Here is a 26713-nt window from a genome sequence, read left to right on the forward strand (position 1 = left end):
ATGTGCCATTCGTTGTCTCTACTCGAACATGTTGACCCGAGTTGTAGTAGAACATTTGCACAAGTATACACGTGATTAATCACCTATATCGGTTTGAGAAGATAAACTCTGATGTCTGTTGATCATTTACACATATTCTCGTATACTTGCCTTCTGTGTGAGAGTTGTACTATTGGCACGTGAGTTGTCCGTGTGGTTATAGGTTATTGTTATTGCTGGCACGTGAGTTGTCTGTGCAGATATGAGGTATTAATGGTATTGGTACGTGAGTTGTCCGTGCGGTTAAAATTTTAATGTGGGCATAAGATGCCAAGTGATTTGGGACCCATGATTTGTGATTATGAGGTTTGGTACCTCATGGAAATTCTTGAATAAATCTTGTGTGAAAGCGGTTGTTCTTATTGAGTTGTTATTTGCTTTTCTTTATTTGGTTTCTCCGGACTTAAACTGTGTTTAGCTTACTCTACGGCGTATTACTCGTTTGTTCCTTATTGCTAATTGTTGTCTCTAGTTTCCTATTGTGAGTATTGTTTTATTATTTCTACCATGCTTAGCTTATTAATGATATTGTTCCCTATTAGTTTCACATCCTTACTTGTACATGTTATTAAGTCCAGTTGGCCTCTTGACTGTCCCTCGTTACTGCTCCACCGAGGTTAGTCTTGATACTTACTGGGTACCGTCGTGGTATACTCATGCTATGCTTTCTGCATATTTTTGTGCAGATCTAGGTACCTCGAAGCTTGTAGATCATTAGCTAGTTGATTAGGCTTTGCTGTGTAGACTCAAGGTATACCTGCATGTCGCGTTCGCAAGCCTTGGAGTCACCTTCTGAAATTTTACTTTGTACTATTTATTTCTATTCTAGAACAGTTGTATTTAGAGATTTTCTAGTAAATTCAGTAGAGCTTATGACTTGTACTACCGGTTTTGGGATTGTTGTCTTTGTATAGATTTTTTTTTCATATCTAATAGTTGTTGGTTGAGTTTACCATTAATTCAGTAAGTATTAAGCTTACCTAGTTCATAAGACTACGTGCCATCACGACATCATACGGAGGAAAATTGGGGTCGTGACAAAATCAGTTAACATATTCATTTTACACTATAACCAGATTGTATTGCCGGATCATTTAAATAATAAAAATTCTCATTTAAAGTGAGCAGTCAATTTAAAAAATAAAAAATAAAAACCAAAATTTGTGACATTATAAGTAAAAATATTGTTAGTCGGATCTTCATGGGATATCAAATTTGACATTTGATAATTTTTTCACATAATCCCAAAGTTAGGCTTTTGATATTTGTCTTTTGCATTGTCTGAAAGTTAGTATTTGATATTTCTTTTTATTATTTTAGTTAATAGAAAAGCACTTTTCTAACTGTGACTTATGGACAGTAACAAATCACTTATTGGGCTTCTTTTTATTGTAAGTGAAGTGCATAGGTCGTATCGAAATGTAGGAATGCACTATGTAGGGGTTCACTTAGTAGCCACATTTAGGATTGTTGTTTGAAATGTATTTAGCATTTGTAAAGCATTTAAAACATAACTAACAATTGAATTGATCAGTTACTTTTCTAAGTAGTGACAACCTCATGTTATCCACCTAATTAGACGAGTAACACCAACATGTTGTTGGCATGTTGTCTAACCAAAGGCCCAATGACCTAATCCTATTCTCTTTTGGTTTTTCTTTCTATTAGGAATTGGATTTAATATTTATTTTTATTTGAAAATGCTACATATTGAAAGTTATGTGAATAAGGTGGATCAAGTTTATTTTATTAGAAAATTCAAGTCAATGGAGAGATTTGTTAAGTGTTTGTCCTTATTTTATTATCATATTTAATTTTTCTATTCCTCGAAGGAAAAACAACATATTTACCATAATTGATTTTACCATATGAATTGCATTTATGAATTTGAACTCCAAAGAAAGCTAAGAACAAAGGGTTGAGTAGATGTTATCGCTAGTCCTTGAGACCAGAGGCGGATTTAGGGGGCGGAAGGGGTTCAACCGAACCCTCTTCGCCGAAAAATTACGGCAAAATCTATTTTTTACCTCTATATATTAAGTTTTGAACCCCCTTGATACAACCCAAAAGTGTAGCTTAGTGGTCAAGGGGGTTCAAAATCTTTGAAAGGTCATAGGTTTAATTCCCGCTAGCTACGATTTTTTTTTCTTGAACCCCCTTCGCGGAGATTCTGGCTCCGCCACTGCTTGAGACTAGCTCATGGCATAGAATGTTCTCAAGTTTGGAGTTTGATAGTAAACAACCTATTAAGATGGTTGAATAAAAGTAGGAGAATGATAGCACACAAGAAAAAGATAGACAAAATCTATATAGAACAGATAAAATATACACATATACAAAGATACAGTTAAATTGAACTGTGTAGTTCAAACTTCGAGACGATGTCATAAAGTTTTTCTCGAAGTTTCAGTTACACATGATTGAAGTATTTTTGAAGTTTCAAATGCTTGGGCTATAATGGGTGATTTCAATAATGTAATGCAAGCAAATGAAAGAATGGGAAGGCAAGTCACCTATGTTAAAGAATTTAAGGAGTGTGTACATAAATGTGATCTTCAGGAGATGAAATCACCAGGCTCTTTCGATACCTGGAATAATAAACAGGATGGAGAAGCCAAGGTGATGAGCAAGATTGATATGGTGTTAATTAATAATGATTGGACGACTACACTACCAGATTCAGAAGTGCGCTTTCAGAGTGAAGGTTTGTATGATCATTGTCCAGCACTGGTGAGATGGGAATTGACAAGTCAGGGGCAACAAAAAAATATTTAGATACTTTAATATGTGAAGCATGGCTAGCGAGTTTAAAACAAAGGTGAAAGGTAGTTGGGAACATCATATAAAGGGAACCAAAGTGCACCAAATGGTAGGGAAATTGAACAGATTGAAAAAGGTACTTAAGAGCCTGAATAAAGAAACATTTGTAGAGGTGGAAGTCAAAGCTGACCAAAGCATGAAGGAACTAAAGAAATGCCAGGAGAAAATACAGCAGAATCCTCACAGCCTAAGATAAGAGAAGAGTAGCAAGCACTGGCTCAAGAATGCAGGCAGTGGCAACAAGCAAAGGAACAATATTTAAGGCAGAAAAGCAAGATAACATGGCTGCAATACAACAACAACAATAACAACCCAGTATAATCCCACTAGTGGGGTCTGTGGAGGGTAGTGTGTACGCAGACCTTACCCCTACCCTGGGGTAGAGAGGCTGTTTTCCAAATGACCCTCGGCATCCTTCCCTCCAAGAACTCCCCACCTTGCTCTTGGGGTGACTCGAACTCACAACCTCTTGGTTGGAAGTGGAGGGTGCTTACCATCATAGCAACTCACCTTGTCATAACATGGCTGCAATATGGGGACCAAAACACCAAGCTATTTCATAGGTACATGAATACAAGGAGGAATGCTAACATAATCTATTCGATTAAAGATGATGATGGCATTGAACATGAACAACCAGATACTATTGCCAAAGCCTTTATAGAGTACTACACAAAATTACTTGGGACAACAAACAATGAGAGATCATATGTCTGTAGTGCTCTAATCAGGAAGGGAACAATTGACACAGATATTCAAAAGCAGAAGATGGTGGAAACTATAATAGGGAAGGAGATTAAAAAGCCTTATGAAGCATACCAGGAGAAGAATCACTAGGGAATGATGGATATGGAAGCCAATTTTTCAAAGATGCACGGAGCATAATAGGGGATGATGTAGTGGACTGTGTGACTGAATTTTTTTAACACAGGAAAATTATTAAGAGCTTTAAATAAAACAGTATAACTTTGATTCCAAAAGGGGCACATGCTGAATTAGTGGGTGACTACAGACCAATAGCCTGTTGTAGTACAATACACAAGGTGATATCCAAAGTTATATGTAACAGACTTAGAGAGAGCTTGCCAATTATAATATCTACTAGCCAGAGTGCATTTGTTCAAGGAAGATCAATTGGCAAAACATTTTGATCTGTCAGGACGTAGTCAGACTATATAACAGGAAGGTCACAACACGAAGTTGTGTAATAAAAGTTGATCTGAAGAAAGCTTATGACAGTGTAGAATAAGAGTTTGTAAAAGAGATGATGATGGCACTGAACTATCATACAACATTCATCCAATAGATAATGGAATGCATGACTACTACCAATTAGTCCTTAGCAATTAATGGTGACCTGTATGGTGACATTGCAGGAAAAAGAGGATTGAGACAAGGGCATCCCATATCACCCTTGATTTTTGTAATCTGTATGGAGTATCTCTCAAGGATAATGGATATGGTGGGGCAGCAAGAGGGGTTTGCATATCATCCTAAATGCAAAAGTTTAGGCCTAAATCATCTATGTTTCGCAGATGATGTATTGTCGTTTTGTAAAGGTGATCCACAGGCAGTCAAGCTCCTCATTAGAGGCCTTGCAACATTTTTCCAAGCATCAGGTTTGACAACAAATAGTGCCCAAATCCAACATCTTCAGTGCAAACATGAATAAGCAACAACTAACTGATATATGTTAATTAGCAGGCTACAAAGAAGGGAAGCTTCCTTTTAAATACTTAAGTGTGCCTATATCACCTAAAAGGCTGACAAGCATGGACTGTGAAATGCTAGTGGAGAAAATATCAAGCAGGATCAAAATATGAGGGAGTAGGAATTTATCCTATGCAGGAAGAGCACAACTAATTAAATTATTTCTCATGCACCTCCATGTTTACTGGGCTTCAATATTCATATTGCCAAGGAAGGTTTTAAACACTATCACTGGGATTTATAAAAATTATTTCTGGGACGAAAAAATTCATACTACAAGAGTGTCATTGATAGCATGGACTACAATATGCAAGGCAAAAAGAGGAGGAGGATTGGGCATTAATGACCGTGTGGTATGGAATGAGGCTGCAATAAACAAGTATGTGTGGCATATAGACAACTTATGGGTAAGATGGGTCAATCACATATATATAAAAGAGGTATATGGGTGGTAATATAAACACCCTCAAGACTGTAGCTGGTATTGAAAAAAGCTATGTAATGTTAGGGACAATTTCAAAGCAGGAGGTGTGTACACAGTGGCTAGTGGATATAAATGGAGAATGGGGGATGACAACCATTGGCAGGACTGGAGATGGGTGTGGAACTCAGGAAACACACCAAAACATAGCTATATTAGCTGGTTGGTAGCTCACAGAAGACTGATGACACTGGACAAAATGAAATAGATTGGGATCAATATATGAACTATATGCAAAGTATGTGGAGAAGAAGAAGAAACAAGTGATCATCTATATTTTGAATGTAATTGGTCTAAGAGATGTGCACAGGAGCTACTGAGTTGGTTGAGGATACAAGAAAATGGGAAAGCTATTGTAGCAATATGGAGGAAGCTTAACAGATCCATAAAAGGGAAACAATGCAGGACACTTGCACTATCAATATTTGCTGCTCAGGTATATGCAATATGGAAGAACAAGTACGATGCTGTGTGGAATCATCTGGTGACAAGAGAGCAAGTTATATGCAGGAATATCAAAGATGAATGTAGATACAAGACACCGAGTAGAGGGAAACAAAGCAAAAGACAACTGGCTTGGATAGAAAATTTGTATAAATAGAATAGAGAAGGTAGAATAGAGCAGAGTATAGATGATCCAAGCAAGGCTATGCAGTTAAAGTTTTGTAAATGGTAGGGAACTCTTGCTTTATAATTGACAGTTTTAATAGGTTAATGATTAATAAGATTTTTTTTCTTTTCACCAAAAAAATAAGTTTCAAATGCTTTTGATTGAACTGTTCTGAAGTTTCAACTACTCTTGATTGAACTGCCACAGAAGTTAAAATACTTATTTAGGGATTAAATTTTAACGAAAATGTTTGGAAACTTCACACGGGATTTAATTGCTCACAATTATTATTATTTATGTAAGCTAAGTTGAAGAGATAACAAAAATGCATACAATATTCACCTTCAGTTTTGTGCTTCTCTACAACAATTATAGTATTCCTACGGTCTTTCCACAACGGTTGACAATGATAAGTGGCTATAACTAATGCTAGTTAGTTGTTGGAGGATTGAATTGAAATTATTGTTGCGTTGAGAAGTTAAGTTTGAGATTGAAGTATTATTTGTGTATTCACTTTCATTCTTATGTATGCAAAGAAGAAGTAGAAAAAACGCATATTTCTTTCTATTTTATAAATAAAAATAAATACATTACAAATACTGTCTATTTTTCAAATACATCCATAAAAGTGGCTTTCTCCTCAAACTTTTCCACTTGTGCAGAGCTCAAACCTTCAAACACTAATTTACCACTTTACCCTCAAAATGCTCGCATTATCACTGTCATCACCACTATAAAAGGCAGCACTGTCCCAAAACCCTAGCTCCTCTTTTCACAACCCTAGTTCCTCACCGTTTCTTCCATATCGAACGAATTGAAGAGGTATGATTTACTCACACACTTTCTTCCAGTTGCTGTTTCAGATCCTCTTTCATTTTGTATACTAATTTGGTATCGCGCTATAGACATTGTAATTTTTTTTATTTATTTAAATGTTTTATAAATCCTCAGTATTTTATGCTGTGATGGAAAATGGCGTGTTTATGATGATACTATCCAGAAAAGTGAACAAAATTTTTACCTCTTTGCCATTTTATGTGTAACTGTTGCTAATTCGTAGAGTCAAACTATTTTTTCATTAAATCTCCCCTATAACAATTTCTAAATATTCTTTTAATATGAGAATTGTGATTCATAGTATTTTTTTTAATGTATTCTGTGCTTCTTAATATTTTTAGTTCCAGAAGTTGTGATTTTTAGATGCCTTTCTTTTTAGGAGAGAGAAAATACTAGTATGATATCTTTTAAGGGAGTATCATTTACTTAGAAAATGTTGGCAATGCAATTTTGTGATTGGGTTGAAAGTTGGTTTAAACAGGTGATGGCTCCGAAGCAGCCGAATACAGGGCTATCTGTTGGGCTAAACAAAGGCCATGTTGTGACCAAGAAGGAATTAGCTCCACGTCCTTCTGACAGAAAAGGGGTGAGTTTTTGAATTCTTTATTTTGCACGTCTCTTTTGTTTTCTAATGGTGATAGCTCGGGCTTTTGTTGTTTGGATTTGAATTTATCTGCATATTTTTTAAACTTCTACCTTGTCCGTGGAGCATATATAAGCAAAGGTCAGGAAATTAGTTGGTCTGAACTCTATAAGTCGTAGAAATTGTTAAACAGCAGAGAGTGTTGACAAGATGTCTTTGATAGGTGTTTCTGTGGCTATTATGTGTGGGGGTGCGAGAGGGAACTTTTTGTGTAGTTCTCTATGGCATATTGGGCTTCATTGCACACAACTCTGGCTTTTATAGCACAGGGTTTAAAATTGTAAATACTTGGTTAACTTTTGAGAACTTAGACTGGCATATTGGGCTTCATTGCACACAACTCTGGCTTTTATAGCACAGGGTTTAAAATTGTAAATACTTGGTTAACTTTTGAGAACTTAGACTGGCATATTGGGTTTCATTGCACACAACTCTGGCTTTTATAGCACAGGGTTTAAAATTGTAAATACTTGGTTAACTCTTGAGAACTTAGACTGGCAGATACACATGATTTTCTTAGTCTTAAAGAAAAAACTTTTGATTTTGGATACCAATTTACAGTTTATTGAATTTGGGAGCTGAAATATTGTTTGATTTGGTAGTCTTGGAAGAAAATGTTGAAGCTTTAGATTTTGGATACCAATTTGCAATTAATTGGAGTTGGAAGTTGAAATTTTGTTGGTGTAGGAAGAGTACACTTTGGACATTATAGAATATGCAAGTATATCTTGTGCTAGAATGGGTCTGATGTTGTGTCAGGACAAAGATATATCTCTTTGAGAATAAAGGGAGTGAATAGTCGCTCATATACTCCTTAGACTGTATGCTGTCTTGTTGAAGTGTGCCCTCTCTGTACTGTCTTTTACAAAGAAACATGATCAAATAATTTCTAGCTGGAATCTGGATCAATGCGTGCTATGCTTTTTTTCTCTCCCAATTTTACATGTTCCACTTGCATATTTTGAGCACATCATAATCTTCTTTCCATTTTATTTGTTTTTAGAAAACAAGCAAAAGAGTCCACTTTGTGAGGAGCCTTATCAGAGAAGTCGCTGGATTTGCTCCGTACGAGAAAAGGATTACCGAGCTTCTTAAAGTTGGAAAGGACAAGCGTGCCTTGAAGGTAGCCAAGAGGAAGTTGGGCACTCACAAGAGGGCAAAGAAGAAGAGAGAAGAGATGTCTAGTGTTCTCCGTAAGATGAGGTAATGTCTTGTTCTCTTACCATTCTGTAGAGAGAGGAAGTTAGTATTTACTAGTATTAATCTTTTGCCGGTGGCCTCATGTTTCATTTCTTTTTCTTTTGGACTTTTACAGGGCTACTGGAGGCGGAGAAAAGAAGAAATGAAACCTGTATCCTCAGTTGATGATTGAAGAACCCAATTAATTAATTCACTAGCTTTTATGTTTGCAATGTATTTTTGTTTTCAAGAAAGAAGACTTGTGATTAAAAGCTCCCGATTTATGTTCCATGCAGATTTTAAAATTAGTGATATTTTAGACATTTTTGCCAAGTGCATGTATTTTCTGGTAATACTAGTGTTAATTTATCTGCTTTTGCTTGGTGTTACCATAGTTCTACTGAAATGAATTTGGACGTGTATGGCTGATTCAGTCGCTTCCCTTAATTCAGTTTTTGTCACCCTTTGGCGCCTATGAAAATTTTTAAACATTTTGTGCATGACTAAACAATAGATTGTTTTGCATTCAGCTCCCCTGTTATTCACAATATTATTAGGTTGGTCTGGGACTTTATAACCATGATATACAATAGGGATAAAAGTGTAGGCCATATTCCAATACTTGGAAGGGGAACAGTCGAATAGCCTTTTGCAGTGTTTTGGTTTAAAAGTTGTTAAGCAGCGTCAGATACATTGAATGCAATTATTTATGTGGTGCAGATGTGAAGCATCTTTTGAAGCTACCTAGTCTAGGCTGCAAATTTAACCTATATTATTTCAAGGTTCATATTTGAAAAAGGTGCATGCAACGGCAACGTTTTTTTTCACTTCAACTTCAAATACTTGTTAGTTTGGTCTTGGTAAAAACTTCAGCTTAGCTAGAGTATTAGTACCATTATTAACTTAAAACGTTGCTGAAATGCTATTCAATGTCATTTAGTGGAACTTGCGGTTGAAACATATGCTTTAACATGGACAGTTTGATTACATAGGGACCCAATAGGTATCGAGGAAATGTTTTTTTAGACATCTTTGCGTTGTTCCACGAAATATAGTACTTTAATTTTTTGTGGACTGTCAGAGATAACCAACCAAAACCAATGAATTCATAGCTACGAAAACACAAAAAACGCCAGTATTCTCGGGCAGACAAGGATAACAAGGGAACATAGGGTAAATAAATGGCAAAGGGCAGCAAGGAGACCGCAAGGACAAGCAGTGCATACTTAAATTATACTTCTAAGTCTTTTCTTTGTTTAGATTTGTTTTATTTTCAAAAATATCATTATTAACTTAAGACGTCGAAGTTGATCCTCCATTTGGTGAGATTCTTACTCTGAACAAGTTTCTCGTCAACTTGAAAACAAAGTAAAATCTAAAACCTGCACAAAGAAGAAGAAGAGGAAAGACAGTTTCATGAAAATTTCATCAAGAGATCCAACCGACAAACTCATATCATATATACTTTGTTTGAATTGGCAATGCGAATTCCATTAAGCATTGGCAGGGTAATTTACATACCCGTCCAGCTACTTCAACAGTCTTCCATTGCATTCAATCCATGCAAGAGTTTCGCAAATCATATTATTCTTCTTACAACTTAAGCTTATACTTAATTAGTTTATGTTGGCAAAAGGTCTGTTATTGTTCCTGAGTCCTAACATTCACAAGATCAATGTAACTCTTATCTGATAGGTAGCAAATCTTTTATGTACATAACCTGTGGCAACAAGTTGTGGCAAAATAGATTAAAAAATAAATTGGATAATGAACCTTTTAAAAATTGGTCAAATATGGATAAGATTCATATTATTCATTTAAAAAATAAATAACCAATGGGTTTAACAAAAACTCAAACCGGAGGTTACTCAAGTTTGAGAGACTAAAAATTCTCCTAAAAGTGATCATATTCAAGAAGCCATGGATATCCATATTCTCTGCCGTTTAACCCATATTTTGTCCGTATTAAATATGGGCTAGGTCGGATAATTTATCCATTTTTTACATTACCCGTTTTCAATCCACCCATATCTGACCCAACCCGCCCATTTGCCACCCCTAGTGGCAACTAACAACCTAACAAGTATGAAGAAATATTTTGTGATTTCGAGGCGTACACTGACCTGCAAACTTAAATTGTCTTGGTATAAAAAGGAGCAAGGAAACTGATTGTGCATGCGCCTATGATTCTAGTTGTCATAAGTCATAACTTGATAGTCTTGTACGAAAATTCAGCATTGCTATTCAATCACATAATTTCAAAAGGTATTTGGAAACCTGGAAAATCAGGGGGACTCAACTAACTGGACAATATAAAGCAGATGTTTGAAATTGATTCCTCTAAAAGTAAAATGCAGTAAATGAACATGTTATTCTTTTTATTGCTGGTAGTTAGTCTGACATTGTCTCCTGCTTATGAATTTTGATTTTTCATTATAATGAATAGTCAAAGCCAAACAGAAATTGACAGCACCAGGTTTCCTAATTAGTCCCCTCATGGTTCAAGAAATCAGCTAAGAACCAGGAATATAGCCTGCATGGATTAATACACTTCATGATGACATGCCGTATACTCGTATTGGTGTCAGTCAAATCCAATCCAGAAATGTATACAAAATGAAATGAGAACAGCAAGTTCCTAAGGGCACCATATATAAATCTAAAGGCACAAAATATAATCTAATAAAAAGAAAAAAAAGGGGGAGGTCAGGGAAGAAAGGTGGGATATAAGATATAAATACTCGATTTAAAAGTCACGGAAGAGCATGAGAGCATCGTCAAGATTCATTAGGGAAGATTCTAAAGTAATCCGGACTTTTCTTAGGCGATTGTATCTGTTGTGCAGTTCACTGTGCAGTTCCTTTACCAGCTTCTCTCTGGGCATCTGAAGAATCTGGCACACATGACAACAGTTAAGATATTAGAGCATGTGAATCCGATAGTAGTCAATGAAGGGGAAGGTAAATGCAAGAGAGCTTTTTCAGATATGAAGGAGATTTCCAGTTATGCAAGAACAGAGATTTTAGCCGAAAATTCCTTTTAGCATTAATTTTTTCGTGGATTTCTACTTCAGACAAGCAAAATAAAGGGGAAAAGAACTTGCACAATTCCTTCAAGAATCTTTCCTAACTATGGTCCAAACCATAGATGTAGCAAGCAAAGTGGTGGTCATGACAATGAAGTTAATGGCAAGACATAGGAACAAACAAAAAAGAAAAAAGTTTTGCAACTTGACCTCAACAAGAGACCAAGGCAATGTGAAGCTGAGGTTGGCCTAAACCTAATTCACTCAACTCTCCCCTCAGGGGTAGGAACACCCAATTGTAACTCTGAAGTCGAAACCGTATGACATTCTCACATTCTGTGAAATCAAAGCAACAGATTATTTGTATTTAAGGCCCAGTCTTCCACAGTTATGCGGCGCAATAGATCACTCCATCCGCTTGAGGGAAAGCAAAAACTAAAATGGTCTAATCCTCTCCCCGTTACGTCAACTTTCTACAGCCTCTTCAAATAATATGTAGCTTAAAATTTCCCTAGATACTTGTATTCTTTCTTGAACTGCATGTTTACATGACCGAATGCTATCATTTCACTATCAGACTACCCCACTATATTTGAATTATTACTTTAGCCTAATGATTTCCCATGTCTGCAATAATTTGCCCCATCTACCAGATTTCAAACACAAATCAAATGGATCGCTTATTATTTCCTTTCTTATTCCTTTCTTTGTTAATCTTCCATCATGATTGACGGAAACAGGAAATGACAAGTTCTTTTCCAGTATATCATTCTTGATATTGTGTTTGAAAACTTAATCTGCCCAGCAACCGAAAAAAAGTGGAAGAACCACAACTATGTTTAAAGTCGCAGAATAGATAACTAATTCACATTCAAGTTGCATTCAACGTAAATGGTTCGTGTCTCAAAGTAGAATTAGAAGACTGTTTGCTCCTTTTTGGTTTGTGTCAGTCTCTAGACAGACTAATTCTTAGCCAATTGATACATCTGTCTTAGACAATCAAAAGAAGAACTTCGTTGTCAGTCAATCATCTTTCATTAGAAGATACAGAACCTAAAATGAAGGATGGTCCCAAATGCATACTGTTCAACAACAACAACAAACCAAGTGTAATCCCACTGGGAAGAGTAGTGTGTATGCAGACCTTACCTCTACCTTGAGAAGGTAGAAAAGCTGTTTCCGATAAACCCTCGACTCAGGAAAGAAAAAAGGGCTGCCCGGTGCATTAAGCTCCCGCTATGCGCGGGTCCGGGGAAGGGCCGGACCACAGGTAAAAAGGCTTAGGAAGGATAAAAAGGAAGGTGTAACAACAAGCAGCAACACCAACAAACCAATAAGAAAACCAATAAGCAAAAGAAACAATAAGTAATAACAGAAATATAAGAATAGGACAATACAAGGCAGTGCACTAAAACTACTGGTATGAACAAGGCAAACCTTCGGCTACCTAACCTTCTATCCTAATCCTCGACCTCCACACCTTCCTATCAAGGGTCATGTCCTCGGTAAAAAATGCATATTGTTCGACGATCATAAAATAACTAATTATTTGTTTCATTAATAAAGACATTATCTGCCAACCTACACTTGCAGAGTTCATTAAAATAGAAGATAAACGAAAAATAACAAAATAACGTGCAATAGACAGAAGAAGAACATTGATAGGTGAGCTCTGTAAACAAACCTCTTTTTCCTGTTCTTGCTCGTGTGTTATTCTCAATCTCAAATTAAGGGCAGCATGGTACATTTCATCAAGAACATGTTCCCAAAGAGACTGCTTATTAATTTTCCACAGTATGAATTCTGATTGCCTTGCTCCACGTGCAATAACTTTCTGGAGTGAATGGGGAATATCATTAGTATGTGTTAGAAGCTTTGTTCAATGCTCTCTCTCTCTCTCTCTCTCTCTCTCTCTCTCTATATATATATATATATATATATATATATATATATATATATATATATATATATGTGTATGCCACGCGCTTGCATGTGTTACAAAGAAAAGAAGAATAACAAGCTTTCTTCAATATAAGTCGCAGTTGGAAAATAAAACAATTTCGAGCTTATCATTTTAATTTGTATTTTTGTCCCTCTTGACATATTATGTCCTGCAAGTGCAAGCCCATTAGGGGGTTTGAAACACCATCAACCTTCTATATCTTAGAACGAAAAGCATATTAAAGCTTCAGCAAGAGTTTAGATCAGAAGGCTCTGTAATAACTGATTATCTAATGTAGCACAGGAGGGCAACAAGGAGAAATTCCTCGTTGCATAAGTGGGTATTTATGCTATCTCATGCAGCTACTTATTGTATCCTTTGTTGACCTTTTGACCTTAGTTGATTGTGAGATTTATTGGCGCTGTGTGAAGGTTCACTATTATCCACCTTCCTTTTCTCGCTTCACTATGGATGGAGACCTTAAAAGATGTGAGGGAATTGCTGCTGAAGCAAGGACGTGTCTAGTTAGTAGCAATGTTTCTGCTTATAGAAAGAAAGCCAGCAGGAAGAAGCAACCATTCTCCTGTACTTCTGATGAATCAGAATGATCGTCACGCCCTAGATTCTTGAGATTTTAGACAGGGCATTCAAACTGATAGATTTTCTTATTGACGAGCTTAACAATTCACCCGCTTTGCATAATCGGGTAATTTTGCTGGGTTAGAGAGTTCACGGTCTCCCAAATCCCATCCCCCCCCCCCCCCAAAAAAAAAAAAAAAATTGCATATGGATCTCTATCAACGAAGTTGTGCACAGTATCTGGAACTTCCAAAGGACTCTTTTCTATAAGTACTTCCAAAGGATATGTTTGCTGCTTAAATAAAGATCTTTTTTAGCTCAATGAATTTCAGGGTATGCTCCAGGTGTCTAGAAATGTCTCATTTTGATCAGCGAAATACAAAATTTTACTTTCAAAAAGAACAAATTATCTCGTGGATTACGTGAGACGAGAATAGATTAGCAAGAGCACCTCCCATGGAATTCATCCTGAGATCAGAAACATACTCAAATCATCCCCACCATGGGATAGATCAGAGTAAGGCATGTTACTATTTAGCAAGACATAAGATATACTTTATAGCATGTAAAAAGACAGCACTTACCCTCCCTTCATATTGGCTTTAGCTATCTTAAGATACAGAAGCAAGCCAAATATGCCATTTTGCTGCTTCCATGACAATGGCATAAGACAGCAAGAAAATCCACAAAATAATTTCGAGATATATTTTTTTCTACTCTCAAAGGTCTTCAATTTTATGGAAGCATTCCAATCAGGAGATTTTCTTCTTCTACTACAACAGAAGCCCAGAAATATATTACCTTCATCTCCAAGTAGTCATCTTTCCACAGCTTAAATAGAATCTTGACTGCATCTTTCTTTTCAACAAATGTGGTATCTGAAATCTGATAAGAAAACAGTATTGTAAGATTGCTTTCATCTCATTATCAACAAATTGTAGCGTGCAAAAAGAAAACCTTCGATCACCCAAATATTCTGTAAAAACTCAAACAAGAAAGCACTTCAACATTGTTCTTATGATGCATACTTTCTCAGGAGCCTCTACATGTGAGCAATAATTTCAATAGACAGAAATATCAGATCCAGACCCCCTATCTCTCTATACATCTAGATTTCAAATATAAATGCATATATATATATAGGGTTTTGCTAACCTACTACATGGCCATCATAGGTTAGCATTGTACCCACGATTCTCCAAAATACCCCTGTTAGTACATTAAATATAAGGGTTTTTCTGTCTTTAACCCAACTTTCTTCAGCTTTGTGAGTTGCAATTCGCTACAGCCACTCCTCCTTTTTTTTAAAGTAAAGATATATACTGAAAAGGTACCAAGATGGAATAGAAAAAGTTACAGGTCATAACTGCAGTGCAGCTCTCACTCCAACGTACTACATTTTCCCCCCTAACAAGTGAAAAAATTCCGAACACTGATCCATCGTATCTAAGGTATTACTATGACACCAAAAATACAAGTTCTTGATACATTTGTTTTTGACCCTAGGTATCTGCAGCCTCCTCCCCTCTACAGCCATTCATCTTCAAGTATGTGGGAGAAACCAAATTGAACTTTGGCAGATGGTTGATCTCCAGCAGCCAAAGGAAAAAAGGATGGGCAACAGGACAAAAACGGAAATGGCAGCGCTAGGATCTGAGAATACAAATAGCTTTTCCGAGCTGCCCCACTTTTGGCTTACTAAAAAGCTCACCAAAAATGATGAAGCCACACAATAACGCTTCGCAAAAAAAAAGAAGAAAAAATCAGTAACTTTTGCAATTGAAACATATTTTCTAACAGTTGATGCAAAATTCGGTTTTACTCATAATTAGAAATTGGAAATCCTCCCGTTTGACAGAAAAGTTGCAGTTCATTGGAAACAATTGGTAGTCCAGTCTTAACAAGAGCTATTGAATTTGTGTAAGAAGGCTTGAGGGTGGCTGGTGGTTTTTGTTGGAGTCCTCTGTGATTGGTACTGGCTGCTTGGAGGTGTTGTTTGGACAGAGAAATAGTGTTTGCGTATGGAGTTGCTGTGAGCTCTCTTAAGGTGATGAGATAAGGATGGCCTTGTGGTGGTTTATTCGTTGTGGAGAGGGCTGTCGGGTGGTGATGGGGCAACAGTGGTGGCTGTTGTTCAAGGAGAGGTTGAACTGAAATGGACTCCAGATGATGCAGGGGAGAGGGAATGAATTGGGGTAATTCAAAAAAGACAAAAATGCCATATAGACATTTAAAGAAATTAAAAAAAATGGGGAGAGTGCTATCCTACTACACTCTTCCTTATTAAAAAAGAAAATAAAAAAGAAACACACAAATCTTCTAATCTGTTCCATTTTTACTTATTCCCTTCATACTTTTTATCTAATGATTTTTATTGTTAGCTTCAGTTTTGTGAAATGTGTTTGCTACATTTGGGGACTAAATGTTTTAAAGGCCTACATTAAAACTTACATTTACTAGAGTAAATTACAATTAAGAGAACCAAAGAGATATAAACTCCCAGTTCCTGCACTAAGCAATGCATATTTCTGGGCGAAGTGAACTTGGCATTTTTATAATAAAATGAAGCTTTTGAATTAAAAAATAGGAGAAAACTGAAATGATAGTCATCAATTAAAGTTGACAGCAAACAAATAAACCAGTTTAAACGAAAAAATATAGCTATCTATGCTTAATGATTTCACTGAAGTACTTTTCGTCCCTCAACAACATTAGCTGGACTTGATAATAGATGTTTTAAGGACTAAAAGAAACAGGGAAGACAGCGCAAGTACAGAGAAGCCTCATTGCCATTTATTTATTTAAATTTATTTATTTAATTCTCATAAAGGTGGTGTCTGGACCCGCTTGTGGGCACCTCGAATGTTTCACCGGGTACCTCTTACCAGTGACGTACCGGGTGACTCCGTCAACCAAAGCTTAGGCAAATGAGGAAAAATCACCTAGAGTTTTTTTATCTCTACTGGGATTTCACCCACTTCATTGACCTCTACGCTACATCCTTGAGTGCCCCCATTGCTACTTATGTAGCAAACGATTCGTAGAAATCTAGCATGGGTAATGAGTTCAAATTAAGTTGCCTTTAAATCAACATACATTCAGCAAGCCTGTGATACCTTATCAGTTTCAAGAAGACGATCAGCTTTTGACAGTAATCTGAACATCCTGTAGGCCTCCCTTCCATACCTTTTTAATACAATGGATTCCACCTGCAAGTTATAGCATATTGAGATGAAGTAAGCCAGATTTTAGCAAATTGAAACAGTAACCTTGGTCTAAAGGTTTGTAACCAACCTCTTCAATGCGAGCTTGTTCAATAACGTTCTTCAAATCTGTGGACACATAACTATCACTTGTTATAGCGGATATCAAACACCAGAATCCACAAGGTTTGGACTTTGCTCAAGAATTATATTACAATGAAAAGTCAAGTATGGATAGATATGCTTGCCTACACTATAAGTTTCATCTATTGCCATCAATGGGGTTTCACATCCTAATTCAACAAGGGAAGCTCTGATACGCTCCAAATCCATACCAAGACCACCATCCCTCTTTATCACCTCATCATAAATAGCATTTATGGACTGAGGAACTGCAAATAATGATTTCAGATTTCAGTGAAAAAAATATAATGACCAACACATGTAGAAGGTGGGATAAAAGAGTCGTGAAATTTAAAGCCAAAGATAACACTACAATGAAACAGCTAAAACAGGAATATGATATTCATCAACACAAATTGCTACCTTTCACAAAAACAAACCAAATGCAAATTTTTGGCACAATATCTTAAGCAAGTACAAAAATGTAAACTGTACAGGCCACGACTTTTACTCAATTACAAACCTTATCATACAGAAATTACTCAACTACAGAAAAGTATAGAAGCAAGCATGCCACTGTTGTGCATGTCTCTGAAAAGGGTCTATAAGGCTCAGGCTCCAGTCTAGAAAGTTATCCATATATGAGTATATGATTCAACATGAATGTACCATCACAATAAAAACTCAAGATGTTAAAGCCTCAAAAGCAAGGCCGAAGATTAAAGTTGGCAGGGTTTCTATTTTATGAAGAAAAGTTGGTGAACTTTGTAGATGTGAAATATCATGTCTTTTTATGTCATGATGCTGTCAATCCCTCATCTCAAACATATACATATGCGTCAGTTGTCACCATGCACCCGCCCATACTTGAGCATATTATCATCCACATCTTCTTCTTCCCTTTTTTTTGGACAAACGCACACTTTAGTTTCTATTTATCTGTTAGTAATATCAGCAAGAGGTCAAAGACATGTTTCAAATTAATTGACCGGTAAATGAAATCCACACTCACCTGAGTTATCGATTCTCACTTTAGTCTCAGAATGTCTACTCAGCTCCAGGGTCGCAGCAAGCACAATGGCAGCATCATTATTGACACGTACTTTCACATTTGCAACGCAAGCCTGTATCAATACAGTTTGAACTGTGATTCTAGCAAGGCATTGTCTGAGATTCTAAGGAGATTTCAATTCTACTGTTTTCTTTGATGGTTTAACGATTTTTGCGAAATAACCTAACAATGACACTAATTTGAATGTATTGGTACTCCATCACAAGAAGTTGACAGACCAACCTTGTGCCTTAAGCGGCGAATAAACTCTTCAAAATTGGCACGCCAGAGTACTTTGTTTTCATCTGTAGCCAGCAGTTCTGTGTTTGACTCTAAATTATCTTGCTTCCGCTAAAATCACAAAATAATAGATCAGTCGACTAGCAAAATAGATAGGGTGAATACATAGATAGCCCCTTAAACTTGTCCCAATTTTTCATTTAGATACCTATACTAAATCTTGTTCCAATTGAACTCTCGATGTATATTGAACACATTTTTTACTATCAGCCCAAACACTTAAACGTGTGAGATTCATGCACTTCACTTAAAAACGTAACCAGTGATATTTAGACACATCAGAAGAAAAAAATGATGTGTAATTGAAACCTTCCATCCCATCTTGTTTCTCTTTCCATTCACCATTAATTTCTCTCTCATTTTCAAGGTTCAGAACATTTTCGGATAGTTTGCCATAGTCTCATCCAATTGATCGGAGTCGATGGTGGTCGAAACATATTCTGCAATTTCTTTCTTTTTATTCTCTACTCCATAGCCTCTTTTCCCCAAAAAACAATCTTTCTCATCAGTCTCAAAACAGTGAAAAACTTTGCCTGAGTTCTATCGGAGAACATCCATCCGATGACGTCTCCATCTTCTTACTCATGTTTATGCCGATGTCTTCTGATTTTTTTAGAAAATTTTTTTGGTTTGCTATGTGTGCTAGAATATATGAATAAAATATGGGATTGTAGTGACTCGTTGGTGGTAAATTGTTTCCTTGTAATAGTGTTGGCTCCTAGGTTTGTTCTGGAGAGTCCGGGCTTTTAGAATTTCTAGTCAATGTCAAAATACCAAGACAATTATGTTATATTCTATCTATGTTAATGTGTGTCGCTGCTATCTTTGGATCTTCGTTGTATGAAGCATGAGGGCATATTGTAACTTTATCAAGCTGCTGTAGAAGTCGTTCTAAGCGGCGCAATCACCATACTTTCTCCTTGTAGACGTGGATTGGAGGAGGTGATTAATGAAAAATAGTGGATATTGCCTTTGATGGACAATGGCAAGAACGAAAATCCAAAATTTGGGGAGGTGAGTGTGGAAACATGAAAAGTTTCATCTATTCACGTGCTCAACATTGGGTGTGAAACAAACACCATGCCATGTCAGCAAGTTGTGCCTGATAGGCACACTTGTAAATAAGATAAGGTGTTCAATACTTCAATTGGAACAAAGCTTAGTACAAGTGCCTAAATGAAAAATTGGGACAAGTTTAAGGGGCCACATATGTATTCAGCCAAATAGATATCTATAATGAAAATGTTATACCAACCTTTGTGCCAAGTGTCACAACCGTAGTCTTTTTGTCAGTTGTTTCCACAGAAGCCTCGTTCCAGGTGTCTGTTTCAACTAAGAATCTCATGGATTCCATTGGAGCTGCTGCTGCCAAGGCTCGTTGTTCAATGGTTTGTTTTACAATCTGTTTTCATCAGTAAATACAAAATCAAGAACATGAACGGTAAAATACCAACTTAGATAGCTTTTTCTGCACTAGATTTAGTTATCCAACTTACAAGGTTGCTAATGCTCTCATCCACCTACCTCGCCCCAAATAACCTAATACTGGTAGCAGTATTCTTCTTATTAAAAAAGGAAGCAGCATCTCTTTGTCGATTTGAAAGAACGCTTCATGATTACCCAAATATTCTGTAGATATAACCTAAATTCCTTTCTTGAATCCCTATGCTAGTGCTCCCTCCATTACTATTTGTATGACAGTGTTTGACTGAGGATGGCATTTAAAGTATTATTTTTGACTTATGTATTATTAATGGCAATGGACGAAATATTGAAGTACTAGTTGAAAATTTAGTTTGACATAAAATATCACACCAAAGCTAAAACTTGACTTTATTGGATTTGAATTTTGGAAGTTGTTAAAGTTGGATAGAAAGAGAATTGTGTCAAACATTTTGGAATGATCCAAAATGGAAAGAGTGACATATAATTGAAACAACTGGAGCATTTGTTTTACATTGTGAACAATGTTATCAAAGGTGAAAAGTGCAAAAAAGATCTAAGGTCCCTTGGGGCTTTAAGAGAAAAGCGCAAATGAAGCGGGGACTTTAATGGGGAAAGGCGCAAAAGGAGAAAAATACAAATATGTATGTGTAGTCTAAGACTAATAATTATAAGCATGAATAACAAACATATGGACAAAGAAATTGAAAAAAAATGCAATAAAGTGAAATATCAATTTTCTAGTGTCGCTTCCTTAGGATTATACTCATTAGCAAGGAAAAGTATGTCTTAGTGCCTTGAAGACGTCATTGAAGCGCCCGCTAAGTAAGGGCGAAGCGGTCAACATGTTTCGTGCCCCACTTCAGGGCTTAAGCACGCTTTAAGAGCGCCTTTGACAGCACTGACTGAGAATCCTGTCTCCTATCTCTTTTCCTTGTTTACTCTCATTTTCTGTGATTTCAACATGGATTCCTCAGTTTCAAATGATAAATGAAAGTACACTGTAAAATATTGATGAAGCTTAAATTTAATCTTTTTTTTCGGAAGCTGCTTAAAAATACTCCAATTATGACTGACCTTTTCCAATTATAGATAGGCTCTTATTGGGAAGAAAATTTTGTCTTGTAAATAAATAATGTGTGGAAAACATATATGGTGCTGACATAGCCTTTGCCCTAAGACACTTATGAGTTTAAGTAAAACAGTCAAGAATTGAACCAAACTTCTTAGCCAATTAGACAAGGAACTCCTCAATTTGTTATGTTTTATTGTCCATCATAGCAAAAGCTTCAATGTCTTGTTGTAAACTTGTACATGAGAGTGATATGGCAATATCTAGTTTTAAACTCAGACAGTTCGACCTCTCGTAAGAAGATTTGCTGGTTAATAGAAGAACAGAGAAGTATGCTATTGCTCGCAAAAATCACCATGACATTTACTTGCAATCTATGATTAACAGTGCCAAAGCACATGCTGAATTAAGTTCTTCATCTTAAGAAGGAAAGCAACGATTGCACAGATTTCTAGAGTTAAATTAAAAATGCAGCGGAAAACCAACATCACATGGAGTCATCAGGTCTTTGATGGAAAACAGTATTGAAAAGAAGTTGCCATCATCATAATAAACTTTGACATCACAGTACCTTGGCAGATTTAGCACCTTGTTTCTTTGCAGCAGTTTCTTCTTCAGCTGATGGACCAAGAAATGGTTCAGGGGCAGGACAACGTTCCACGAATCGAGCGTTAACTAGCTTGTTGAAGTTATCTCGTGCAGCTTCAGCGCTAGAATCTCCTGGACAGTGTCAAGGGCCTCTTAAAGTAAGAAAGATGTTTAAGATATGCAGCTTAAGCTTTTAGAAGATTGACAACCCAACTTTTGTTGCTTCAGGTTCAAGTAGTCATAATCAAGAAACAAATAAAAATGCAAATTGTGGTTATGAAATAGAACAGGAGTGCCTGTTGTTTGAATTATGCAAGAGCTTCCGGTGATCATAAAGCTCAAAAGTTGCTTTATGTATGAAGAACATAGATGTCTATAATCAGAGTTTACAAGACACTTAACAGAGAACTACAGAAAGGATAATTCTTTCACCTTGATTTGATGTCTGCTTGAATCTATCTATAATTTGGTTGAGTGAAAGCCTACCATGTTGAAGCAACCCTTCAAAAATCTCTTCACACTAGAAAACAAACAAACAAACAAACACATTCAATACCACAAACATAGAATATAATCAGCTTGAAATATGGCAACAAAAATTAAAACCTAACGATAACCTCGAAACTCACTTCTTTTCCAACTTCTTTTCCGACTTCTTTTCCGACTTTTTCTCCGAGTACCTCGGACACAATCTCTAAAAACTTAGGGAACCTCAATTTATGTATTATGTTGTCAAATAATGCCATGTAGTTTGTAATAACTTTTGGTGCCTCCCCAAATGCACCTAAATGGCAATCAATATATCAGATATCAAGTAACTTCTCACCATCTATCCTCAAATTGAAAAGAGTTTTAAGTTATATACACTGTCAGTATAAAGAATTTTTTACACTATCAGGTCACCCAAAGGATATGTACAGATAAAGGTGGCCTGAGTGTAAAAATTCCTTACATGACGGTGTATATAAATTAATTGAAAAAGCTACTAAAAGTAGTACTAGTGGCATTAGTGACAGTACCTTCTTGTTGAACTGCAAAGGCTTGAACACAATTGTGATGAATAAGAACAAGTAAACAGTTCCTAACATTCTCTCTGCTAAGCTCTGTGAAACGTACAATTTGTGCTAATGATTGAGTTCCTCTTTGCAACAGACACTCGCAAACTTTCTGCAAAAATTATCAGAAGATGAATTAGAAATCAACAAATTGATTTTAGTTAAATTGAAAAGCATCTACAAAAGTTTGTGCATAAGAGGATAGAGTAACCCTAAAAGGGAGGAACAATTAAAACATAGAAATCTTTAGACATAAGTCTTAGGTTTTTACAGCATTAAGATCGCCGAAGTAAGAAGAGATGAGATAAACAGCGAGTTTGATGCCGTGCGGCGACACCATTGCGGCCCACTCTGCTTCTCTACAGACAGAGAGCGTGACAGAAGAAGCGGAGGCGGGAATAAGTGATGGGTTGAAAGTGATGAACTAACTAATATGAAAATATAGGGTTTAACAGGCGTCAAGGGTCCATAGCTCAGTGGTAGAGCATTTGACTGCAGATCAAGAGGTCACCGGTTCGAACCCGGTTGGGCCCTTTTTCCTTTGTTTTTCCCTTTTGTGGTCGATTATTAGTAGTAATACTTAAGAAATATATTTTTTACTTTTTAAACAACGCAAATTTTTGCTTAATACTTTGAGAGTTAGTTTTGACATTTTAGTGTAATAATTGTACTCTTATTCCATATTCTATCTTACATAAAATAATACATATAGATTCCCACATAATTATGCATGTACTATTTACAAGGAAATCACTAATAACAACCAAATATTGTATAGTGAGAATATTAAATCTCCTCGAAACACGAATATGGCATCGAGCCGAACCTTATATTTTTTAGCCGACCAGAACCCCTATTGATTAAGAAAAATATTTGTGAAATAAATAGATTGACGAGAATTGCTAAACCTCCCTCAAGAACCGGTGATAATTTGCGATTGAACTATATGAATTATTGGTTTAATTGTACATTTAATTTAAACGCAACTAAATTAAATATGAAAAATTGAATTTTGTAAAGCTAAAAACTAAGATTAAATAATAAATTATATTTGAATGATCAAGTTTAAATTTAAGTGCAAATATTAATAAATAAATTGATAGATTAGCTTTGCCCAAAACTAAATCTTTATGTTATAAATGGGTCCTAATTTGTGTGTGGTTCTTTTGGGGAGTTCTTTATGTACTTTTCTTCAATAGAACTTGGAAGAATACCTGCTACACGTTACTAGTTGCACCCTGCTGGTTGTACAAATTATTAGTTTAGTAGATCTAATGATCTTTGAACCTTATTCTCTTCCCTGGGTGGATGGATCTTAATTTCAAGCATTTTATTTATCTTGCAGCAGTTTGTTGCTAGTATATGGTTGGTACTGAGAACTAGTACTTTTATTTATAACAATTAACAACAAAAGAAAGACAGAAGACACAAATTATGTTGAGCTATTGGAGCATACATACAGATTACAGAGAAAACTTGGTGTATGACTTGAACATAATCAAACAACACAGGAAATTAAAACACTAAAATACAACAGCTAGCATTAATGAGGGGAGGCTGCAGATGAGTACATATATATGATGAGATTCAAAGTGCTCGCGACTTTATAATTTCTAGGCTCATTTCGCTAGGATCCGTTGCTTACAATTCAACTTGAATTCCATCTAATTCTCTCTTGAATTTGTCCTTTGAGCTCGCGTATACCATCTTCATCTTCACCTTTGATGTGTCAGGAGACCTAAAATTCATGACAGTATATCAGAAAAGGGTTAACTAACACTGGTAATCACTGAATTAGACAAAACAATTATAAAGATCATAAGGATTGAAGAGAAAGGTATAGAAAATATTATAGGAGGGAAATAAGCTGGAAAATTGGTACTATTACCAAGCGATAAAGAAAATCTTGCTTTTCTGGCAATTTTTCAGTAGTTATGAAGTCAAAATCAAAGACAGTATAGCGACACTCATCTGCAGGCAGAGAGTTAGTGAAATCTTCATAGCTTTCTTCAAGGCCCCCAAGCTTCTCCACTACCACTTGTATATGTAGTTTCTCTTTGATTTTAATTCCAAAAACTTTAGCTTACAGTCATCATGCACAGCCATCCCAGAAGCAGCATTCGCCTGCATGCCCATAAATTAATTTGTCAACACAACCGAAGAGGGAAAACAGAAGCCACGAATATATATATATATAGATTACGGAGAATGGTACGCAGTCAATGCATTGTGTCACCGGTGGTGGAAGCAGGATTTTTATCAAGAGAATACAAAAAAATAAAGACGCGAACAAGCTAAGGAAATTTAACATCTATATATATATATATATATATATATATATATATATATATATATATATATATGTATATATGTATATGTATATATGTATATGGGATAATTTTCGGCGAATATCTCCACCTCACAAAACTCCTTTAGCTCATTCATCACAAGTATGAAATCATAAACCTGAGGTAAGACTTTTAGTTTTGTGCCAGTGCTGTAAAAAATTTTTACACCATCAAGCTATGTTAATTAACCTACGACATATAACTATTTATAGAAAGCCTGGTGATAGCTGATAAAGGATTAGTTTCATTTCCTATCCCTCTTAATTTTCCCTTTTTAGTTAATCAAAGTACTCTTTTTATCCCTTGTTCTTTACATGAAGAACTCCCAAACACTAAAACATAGTTTCAAATAAACAGCAAATAAGGCATTATATATGATGAGAATCTCCTCGTGAACATAAGAGATCATCAGCTAGCACTACTAGAAAACTGGCATATTTCGTCCAAGGCATACCGACCGAAATCGGTCAGAAATTGCTAAATTGGTCGAAAAAGTCAACAAAATTATTTATGATAACGGAAATAGTGGTCTCACAGCAAAAAAATAAAAATTCCGATCGATTTCGGTCAGAAATTGGTCAATATTTGACCAACACTTGGTCATACTTGTATACAATGTACAAAAATAATTTTTTATTAAAATTTTTCCAACTTTCCGACCGATTTCGGTCGGAAATTGGGAAATACTCTTGTCCCAAATCGATTGAAAGATGTGAGCTTTTCCATCTTATAAGTTGAGCTTTGATGCATAGAGTCCAACAGTTATGGACTAACAAAAAATAAACAAATATAGGAAGGGCTGTAGTTAGTGCTTAATAATAAGATTTAATATTCTATATTTAGAATTAGAATTCAATAAAATAATAATGATAATATATACTTGTGATGACCCAAAATGTCATCTTTAAATTTAATAATTAATTTTATGTTCTAAGACCTCAAAAAGTACTATTTTATCATTTCTCGACTTGTGTGCGTAGTCCGTAAAATTTTCCGAAAAGTTTTCAGGTGAAAAATAGATTAAAATGTGAATTAGAGCTTTAAAACTCAACTGAGTTGACTTTGGTCAACATTTTGAGAAAATAAACTCGGATCAGTATTTTGACAATTCCAGTAGGTTCGTATCGTGATTTGGGACTTAGGCGTATACCCGAAATCAAATTCCGACGTCCCTAGCCCGAGATATGGAATTTTGATGAAAAATTAAAAGTTTAAGTTCAAATAGTGACCGGATATCAAATTATGTGCAAACGACCCCGGAATAGAATTTTGATGATTCCAATAGCTCCGTATGGTGATTTTGGACTTAGGAGCTTGATCGGAATTTTATTTGAAAGTCCGTAGTGAAATTAGGTTTGAAATGCCAAAAGTTAAATTTTTGGGAAGTTTGACCGGGGGTTGACTTTTTGATATCGAGGTCGGAATCCGATTCTGGAAATTAAAATAGGTCTGTTATGTCATTTATGACTTGTGTGCAAAATTTGAAGTCATTCCGAATTGATTTGATGTGTTTCGGCACAAGATATAGAATTTGAAAGTTCAAAGTTCATAGATTTTAATTTGAGGTGCGATTCGTTGTTTTGATATTGTTTGATGTGGTTTAAAGCCTCGACTAAGTTCGTATTGTATTTTGGGACATGTTGAAATAATTTGTTAAGGTCCTGA

At 35.8% G+C, this 26713-nt stretch overlaps 2 protein-coding genes, 1 non-coding gene and 1 pseudogene across 3 annotated transcripts; 2 read left to right on the forward strand and 2 right to left on the reverse strand.

Annotated features, from left to right (window-relative positions):
• The first annotated feature begins 6349 nt into the window (after window positions 1–6349).
• LOC107774833 (large ribosomal subunit protein eL36y) lies at window positions 6350–8708 on the forward strand. Its single transcript, XM_016594489.2, has 4 exons — window positions 6350–6482; window positions 6979–7083; window positions 8144–8343; window positions 8456–8708. Exons 2-4 carry the CDS (start codon window positions 6982–6984, stop codon window positions 8484–8486), a joined length of 333 nt encoding a protein of 110 aa, XP_016449975.1. The 5' UTR covers window positions 6350–6482; window positions 6979–6981; the 3' UTR covers window positions 8487–8708.
• Window positions 8709–10831: 2123 nt separating this feature from the next.
• Window positions 10832–23127, reverse strand: LOC107774832 (uncharacterized). Its single transcript, XM_016594486.2, has 14 exons — window positions 22972–23127; window positions 22665–22812; window positions 22275–22429; window positions 22078–22165; window positions 21629–21777; window positions 19798–19944; window positions 18486–18593; window positions 18204–18315; window positions 17317–17460; window positions 17160–17197; window positions 16982–17074; window positions 14667–14750; window positions 13029–13178; window positions 10832–11212 (listed from the first exon to the last, which is right to left on the reverse strand). Exons 1-14 carry the CDS (start codon window positions 23038–23040, stop codon window positions 11066–11068), a joined length of 1632 nt encoding a protein of 543 aa, XP_016449972.1. The 5' UTR covers window positions 23041–23127; the 3' UTR covers window positions 10832–11065.
• Window positions 23128–23162: 35 nt separating this feature from the next.
• On the forward strand, window positions 23163–23234 carry TRNAC-GCA (transfer RNA cysteine (anticodon GCA)). The gene has a single exon. It is a non-coding gene; the product is annotated as a tRNA-Cys (tRNA).
• A 1053-nt stretch (window positions 23235–24287) lies between these two features.
• Window positions 24288–24830, reverse strand: LOC107774836 (actin-depolymerizing factor 7-like; annotated as a pseudogene).
• Window positions 24831–26713: the final 1883 nt, after the last annotated feature.

This window comes from Nicotiana tabacum, chromosome 13 (genome assembly GCF_000715075.1).
Source record: "Nicotiana tabacum cultivar K326 chromosome 13, ASM71507v2, whole genome shotgun sequence".
In the NCBI taxonomy this organism is placed as follows: Eukaryota; Viridiplantae; Streptophyta; class Magnoliopsida; order Solanales; family Solanaceae; genus Nicotiana; species Nicotiana tabacum.